This window comes from Protomyctophum parallelum (genome assembly GCF_964188405.1).
Source record: "Protomyctophum parallelum genome assembly, chromosome: 11".
Taxonomy (NCBI): Eukaryota; Metazoa; Chordata; class Actinopteri; order Myctophiformes; family Myctophidae; genus Protomyctophum; species Protomyctophum parallelum.
This window is the reverse complement of record NC_139707.1, coordinates 6572665-6580773: the sequence shown is the minus strand read 5'-3', so window position 1 is coordinate 6580773 and position 8109 is coordinate 6572665. Positions and strand designations below refer to the sequence as shown.

Genomic DNA, 8109 nt, shown 5'->3' with positions numbered 1-8109 from the left:
TTTTTTTTTCTTATTCTTTTCCACTCTTTCTGACAGAGTAGGATCTTACATTTGACATTTATTTGCTTATTTTACTGTATGTCTTCCTTGTATGTTGTATGGCATGACATTTATGTATAATTATTTTCCCCTGTATTATTGTAAACTGTTATTTTCAATGATATATATGAGGAATGTTCACAGAAACACTGCACCTTCAAGTCACGTGACAAGGTTCTTCACAGCTGTTATCTGTTTGGATAAATTACATGCATTTTGATTGGTTGTTTACACTTCCTGAAATGTATTTAGTGACAATGTCAGCCCATTCTTGAATTAAGCCTGAGGAAGGTCGCAAGACCGAAACGTTGCTCAATTAATAAAATTGCTCTGAACTAGCAAGTGGCAGTGTGCGGATGTCCCTTCTTCCACATTGTATACTCTTTGTCATCATCGCATCATCGAAGACAATTCCTACAGGTGCTCTGCATAGGCTGAAAAACATAAAACATTAGCCCTAATTATCTACCTATCTGAAAACATTGTTTGAACGGCAGCTGGTACTAAATTATATATTAAAGGACCACTTCACCACTTTTCAACTAATCTTCATATAATTGGCCCTCACTAATGTTCATGATAAAATACCGCATTTTTATTTCTACTCGGTCTGTGTCTCATAAGAGGGCTGTGGGCAGTTCAGTAACCTGCCCACCAGTGACATCATCATTAGGCAGATTCTTACATTTATATATTTAGATTTTTATTATGAGAACGATGGCTTCCATTATCGCATTTCAACTTTTCAGGAATAGAAAGCCTGCTGTTTCTATTAGCTTGGATTCCCCAACGATGATGTCATGGTGGACAGGTTTCTGACCTGCCCACAGCCCTCCTATGAGACACAGACCGAGTAGAAAGAAATTGTGGCATTTTATCATGAACATTAGTGGGGACCAAATATATGAAGGCAGGTTGAAAAGTGGTATAAAGTATATAGAAATGTTTTAGGAAAGGTCCAAATATAGACTGGTTATTATCAAAATAACGTGTGCATACCAATTACTGTAACAAAAAAAACCATCACAGAATGTGCAAGAAAATACTATAACAATTGTGGAAAGAAGTTAAAAATATATATATTCTGACCTGGTGTGGAGGATGCCATCATCTACCTGCTCCTACACAGAGCCCACACACACCCGTCATGGAGGCCACGAAGCACACCTCTCTGCACATCCTCATGGAGGCCACGAAGCACACCTCTCTCTGCATTCCCTCATGGAGGCCACGAAGCACACCTCTCTCTGCATTCCCTCATGGAGGCCACGAAGCACACCTCTCTCTGCATTCCCTCATGGAGGCCACGAAGCACACCTCTCTCTGCATTCCCTCATGGAGGCCACGAAGCACACCTCTCTCTGCATTCCCTCATGGAGGCCACGAAGCACACCTCTCTCTGCATTCCCTCATGGAGGCCACGAAGCACACCTCTCTGCACATCCTAATGGAGAGGCCACAAAGCACACCTCTCTCTGCATTCCCTCATGGAGGCCATGAAGCACACCTCTCTCTGCATTCCCTCATGGAGGCCACGAAGCACACCTCTCTCTGCATTCCCTCATGGAGAGGCCACGAAGCACACCTCTCTCTGCATTCCCTCATGGAGGCCACGAAGCACACCTCTCTCTGCATTCCCTCATGGAGACCACGAAGCACACCTCTCTCTGCATTCCCTCATGGAGACCACGAAGCACACCTCTCTCTGCATTCCCTCATGGAGACCACGAAGCACACCTCTCTCTGCATTCCCTCATGGAGGCCACGAAGCACACCTCTCTCTGCATTCCCTCATGGAGACCACGAAGCACACCTCTCTCTGCATTCCCTCATGGAGACCACGAAGCACACCTCTCTCTGCATTCCCTCATGGAGACCACGAAGCACACCTCTCTCTGCATTCCCTCATGGAGGCCACGAAGCACACCTCTCTGCACATCCTCATGGAGAGGCCACGAAGCACACCTCTCTGCATTCCCTCATGGAGGCCACGAAGCACCTCTCTCTGCATTCCCTCATGGAGCTCACGAAGCACACCTCTCTCTGCATTCCCTCATGGAGCTCACGAAGCACACCTCTCTCTGCATTCCCTCATGGAGGCCACGAAGCACACCTCTCTGCATTCCCTCATGGAGGCCACGAAGCACACCTCTCTCTGCATTCCCTCATGGAGGCCACGAAGCACACCTCTCTCTGCATTCCCTCATGGAGGCCACGAAGCACACCTCTCTGCATTCCCTCATGGAGGCCACGAAGCACACCTCTCTCTGCATTCCCTCATGGAGGCCACGAAGCACACCTCTCTCTGCATTCCCTCATGGAGGCCACGAAGCACACCTCTCTGCATTCCCTCATGGAGAGGCCACGAAGCACACCTCTCTCTGCATTCCCTCATGGAGGCCACGAAGCACACCTCTCTGCATTCCCTCATGGAGGCCACGAAGCACACCTCTCTGCATTCCCTCATGGAGGCCAAGAAGCACACCTCTCTCTGCATTCCCTCATGGAGGCCAAGAAGCACACCTCTCTCTGCATTCCCTCATGGAGGCCACGAAGCACACCTCTCTCTGCATTCCCTCATGGAGGCCACGAAGCACACCTCTCTGCACATCCTCATGGAGAGGCCACGAAGCACACCTCTCTGCATTCCCTCATGGAGGCCACGAAGCACCTCTCTCTGCATTCCCTCATGGAGCTCACGAAGCACACCTCTCTCTGCATTCCCTCATGGAGGCCACGAAGCACACCTCTCTCTGCATTCCCTCATGGAGGCCACGAAGCACACCTCTCTCTGCATTCCCTCATGGAGGCCACGAAGCACACCTCTCTCTGCATTCCCTCATGGAGGCCACGAAGCACACCTCTCTGCATTCCCTCATGGAGGCCACGAAGCACACCTCTCTCTGCATTCCCTCATGGAGGCCACGAAGCACACCTCTCTCTGCATTCCCTCATGGAGGCCACGAAGCACACCTCTCTCTGCATTCCCTCATGGAGGCCACGAAGCACACCTCTCTCTGCATTCCCTCATGGAGGCCACGAAGCACACCTCTCTCTGCATTCCCTCATGGAGGCCACGAAGCACACCTCTCTCTGCATTCCCTCATGGAGAGGCCACGAAGCACACCTCTCTGCATTCCCTCATGGAGGCCACGAAGCACACCTCTCTGCATTCCCTCATGGAGGCCACGAAGCACACCTCTCTCTGCATTCCCTCATGGAGGCCACGAAGCACACCTCTCTCTGCATTCCCTCATGGAGGCCACGAAGCACACCTCTCTCTGCATTCCCTCATGGAGGCCACGAAGCACACCTCTCTCTGCATTCCCTCATGGAGGCCACGAAGCACACCTCTCTGCATTCCCTCATGGAGGCCACGAAGCACACCTCTCTCTGCATTCCCTCATGGAGGCCACGAAGCACACCTCTCTCTGCATTCCCTCATGGAGGCCACGAAGCACACCTCTCTCTGCATTCCCTCATGGAGGCCACGAAGCACACCTCTCTCTGCACATCCTCATTGAGGCCACGAAGCACACCTCTCTCTGCACAAAATAGCAGATCTACAAGCTCGTAGCACGCCACCGAGTGGCGCGCTACGAGCTTGTAGGTCTGCTATTTTTTTTTAATCGAAGAACCACTGACATAGAAACAGCTTTTTCAGAAAACTGTAGAAGACATTTTTAGATCTGATCTCAGGTCAAAATGGGTTAAAGTGACTTGGACAGTCCTTTGTGCACAACCAAACCAAACATAAACCCTTATGAGAACTTAAGACCACCGTTGTGAGTTCTTGGATCAGCTATTAATTTATTTTTATTTTTATTAAAATGCATTTCACACAACTGAACAGATATCGCTGCTGCCTAGTGCCTACTGTCTTTTCTACGTACATCGGCAAAGTGGGCAAACGCATTGTTCAAGAACATTGATTTTCATACAACAGGACTAGTAATTTTATACATTTACAAATACGTTATAAAAATTATAAAAAACACAAAGAGAGCATTGTGGGAAGAATATAGGCAAAACCTCCAATTTATTTTAATAAATCATTTGCAAAAGGCTATTTTGTTGGCATTTCTTTCATTTTGATTTCCAAAAAAACACATGAATTTAATAGTTAATTGATACAATGTATGTATTTACATCAAACGAATTTTGGATTGCCAACTCCTTTTCAAAAGCATACAAAAGTTCCTTAAACTCTTCCCAGAGTAAAAAAACAACAACAATTGTATTATCTGCAACAACAAAAAAATACAAATTTGCTACATTGCAAAACTCTTTTGAAACATGCACTGTACATATTGTATCTAAACACTGAATCGCGCAGGACCATCCGGTTTATTGAAGTGTGTATTGTATGTTATGCAATGCATTCTGTGCTGTAAAAACAAGATCACTTTTCTTCGGGTCCCAACGGCTACAACAAAGGACTTGCGCCGGGGGAAGTTGAGTCTGCCATTTGCCTGTGTCCAAATTCTGTCACTCATTCACTACTTCCTACACTACAGTGAACTCAACAGTCGAGCGGTGCCTTTGGAGTCGAGCGGTGCCTTTGGAGTCAAGCACAGGGTGTGTGTGTGTGCGTGTGTGTGTGTGTGTGTGTGTGTGTGTTGCAGTGGTCAATGGGTTAGTGTATGGTGTGAATGGCCCAGCATCTGCAGAGGTCAATAGGTCGTAAGGGGTCTATAGGTCATGACTCATACTCTAAACGGACAGGCTTATGTCTATGGTGACTAACAGCTATGTCTGTCCGTCAGTCCGTCCCCATGTATGTATGTATGTCCATTTGAGTATGGATATCTGCAGTAGCCTCCTGATTGAGACATGCGCACGATGGAGCGGGCCACTCTAGCTCCACACTCACTCCAGAGGGCCACATAATGCATATTACTGGTATAGCAAAAATAGCCGATCTACAAGCTTAAAACACACCGCACTGCCACACATTTTGAGCTTGTAGATCAGCTATTTTTGCTATTATTTGAATTAAAATTCTGAATTATGTTTTGGTATTTTTGAATTGGAATCCTGAAAGGTTTTTATTTTATTTTATTAAAAGCGGGTCATGTTTGGATATGGAATTAGGAATTGTAACAGCTGAAATCAATAATATATCAGTAGTCTGATATTAACCTGAGGGCCGAATTAAGTGAGGGTTGGAGCCGCACGTGGCCCTCGGGCCACCAGTTGCCCATGTATGTATCAAAATGAAAGACTCCATCCATCTCTGTCTCACGTCTGCTGGTCCAACATCAGCTCACAGGTGCAGCCCAGCTCTCCCAGTTTGACCTTGGCATACTCTGCGCGGTTCAGGGCCATCTGACAGTCCTTCCTGGCCGAATACGTGGAGCCCTCGTGAGGCTGACCTGTAGCCACCTGGGTCGGGGCGAGAGTAGGTAGGGGTGCAGCACTTAATCCAACTGATCCATTCCATTCCATCGATTATAGGGATGCACCGATATGGACATTCCATATCCGAAAATAACAATTTAGCCGATAGCCGATACTGGTACCGATATGTTTATTTTAGTTTTTCTTGTTTTTATTTCCCCCTTTTGTGCCAGGGAAACAAATTACAAATCTTCAATACAAGAAATAAATGTTCAGAATCTATGCTTATCAACAACAGATAAATATCGGCTACTGCCATCGGTTAATTTTATTTGCCGATACCGATATTGAACGATAACGGCTGATACCGATATGTGACCGATACATCGGTGTATCCCTAATTATTATTATTATTATTATTATTATTGTGATGGTCACCTTAGCAGCCACACAGTGAGACAGTGAGAGTGGATGGAACTAACTTGACATCCCTTGAAGCTTTATGTCCGCCCGTGCCCAAAGGGCACGGCGCGGACACGGGTACAAGGGTGCCCAAATGCGGAAGTGCTAAGCTCCATGAACGCGACCTGAATCGATTCATGAACGGCTGCCTTGTGTTGAACCTCAGCTGCGCGCTATTTTGCTCGTGCATGTACTTCAACTTCGTCCGCCTGCAGTTCCCGCTTCAGCGCCTCACTGGGGGCCTGCTCTGAGGGCCCACTCTGGGGGCCCGCACTGGGGCCCTGCTCCGAGGGCCCGCTCTGGGACCCTGCTCTGAGGGCCCACTCTGGGACCCTGCTCTGAGGGCCCGCTCTGGGGGCCCGCTCTGATGAGGACAGGTGGTCTGCACCACATTCTCTCTGCTGCACCATAGGGAGGGGCATAGGTTTGATTTTTGTCATTATGTTTTGGACAAAATGTGTTTTTTGGTATTTCAGTATGTCGCGAGCCGTGGCCAAAGCATTCTCCCCGGGGGTCCCCAGTCAAAAGCGTTGAGAACCCCTGCAGTGGCCTGCACTATGCCATATACACATATCTGTCATTCTGGTTATATCGGTTGTGCTGTTCAGTTCTGTTTGTTGTTTGAGTTGATCTAATTTGTTTTGGGTCCACTTTTTGATATTAAAAAATAAAAAACATTACATAAAACATCTGCAAAAATGTGAACATTTTCTACCTGGAAAGGATTATTTAGACTTTACTGTGTGTCTCCCCCCCCCAATCTCTCTCCCCATTTCCTGTCAGCCTACTGTATACCTATCCCTCTATAAAATAGAATAAAGTATATGTATATGTATTGTATATATATAAATATATATATGTATAGTATGTATAGCATAGTAGTAAATATGTATAGTTTATATGTATAGTGTATGTATAGTTTCATTATATAGATATTCCACTGTTACTTTCTTAGCTTACGCATGTTTCATGATAAATGCTTTTATGTGATGTATTCCCATGCTTTTGTTCTTGCTTAAATGTAAGTCGCTCTGGATTAAGAGCGTCTGCTAAATGCCTAAATTGTGAATTGTAAGGCGAAAGCCACAAAAAATACCTTACAAAAATAATAATAATTGCCTACCTGTGTGAGGTATCGTATCTGAGAGCTCAGTTCAGTCTCCACCCGGTTGATGGAGCTCTGGAACTGCACCAGCTGTCTGTCCAGGAAACTGGCGTTGTGTTTGTCTTTGGACAGCTCCAGAACGATGTTACCTGGAAGCACAAACAGCCAGCGTTCTGAGCTACAAGGGCTGTCACCATTACACATTTAACCCATTCTGACCTGAGATCAGATTCATACGAGGTTTCCGCCGGACACATGAACCCATTCTGACCTGAGATCAGATTCTAAAAATGTCAGTCGCTCTTCGATTTTTCAAAAATAGCAGACCTACAAGCTCGTATCGCGCCACTCGGTGGCGCGATATGAGCTTGTAGATCTGCTATTTTTAAATAGCTAAAGCATAACATGATGCTGACACCAAAATGGGTGCCCGGTCAGAATGGGTTAAGTTGACACAATGACACAAATAATTGTGATTAACGATTTAATTGTGTTTTGAACATTTGAACGTTAAAATTTGTATTTCTGTTTGCCCAGTCCACACCAATGGGTCGAGAGAGACGCAAGTCGACCCAAGTGATTCAATTCAATGGCTGTGTAGGAGCCATTAGAAGAGAGGCATTATTTGTATTATTATTATTATTATTACCAGTATTATTTTTGACCACCTGGTGGCGGGCTTGAGACACACAGCTGCTAGAAGGTGACCACTTATAAGGTGACACAGGGGCACTAGGAAGGAACTAGACACAGGGAACCAGGGAGCAAACCGTTCTTACCAGCCAGTATCGGCAGCACAGAGACTAACCTATAACCTATAATCTACTAATAACATCACTGGATCACTCACATCACTGGTATGTTCATGTTCATGCTCAATTTCATTTCTGATTTCTGATAAATAAATAACACTCAAACTGGATCAAAGACTGGACATCCATCTGTTGCAATTTTCTGTGTGTACTGCGTAGGATCACTCCCATACCTGTGAGGTAACAGCCAAAGGAGATTGGAAACTGGAAAAATGGCAGTTACAGGCTGCTTGAGCCATTGAACGTATAAACTGTACTTTTTCGACCAGAAAGGGATTGTTTTTCACCGGAAGAAAAATATTCTCTATGAGGCAATTCTCTGGGCAATATCGGTATAGAAGGTGCAGTGGA

General features: G+C 45.9%; 1 protein-coding gene and 1 long non-coding RNA gene across 2 annotated transcripts in view; one reads left to right on the top strand and one right to left on the bottom strand.

Annotated features, from left to right (window-relative positions):
- LOC310867290 overlaps nt 1-8109 on the top strand; it is a 176514-nt gene that overhangs the window by 84705 nt on the left and 83700 nt on the right. The gene's annotated exons all lie outside the window — the stretch shown is intronic.
- The window catches only part of med11 (mediator complex subunit 11), a 5221-nt gene continuing 1158 nt past the window's right edge, over nt 4047-8109 (bottom strand). Inside the window, exons 2-3 of the mRNA XM_083776318.1 lie at nt 6965-7095; nt 4047-5424 (exon numbers count right to left, since the gene is read on the bottom strand). Of these exons, the coding sequence (XP_083632444.1) occupies nt 5281-5424; nt 6965-7095 (275 nt within the window). The 3' untranslated portion in view covers nt 4047-5280. The remainder of the gene's footprint in view (nt 5425-6964; nt 7096-8109) is intronic.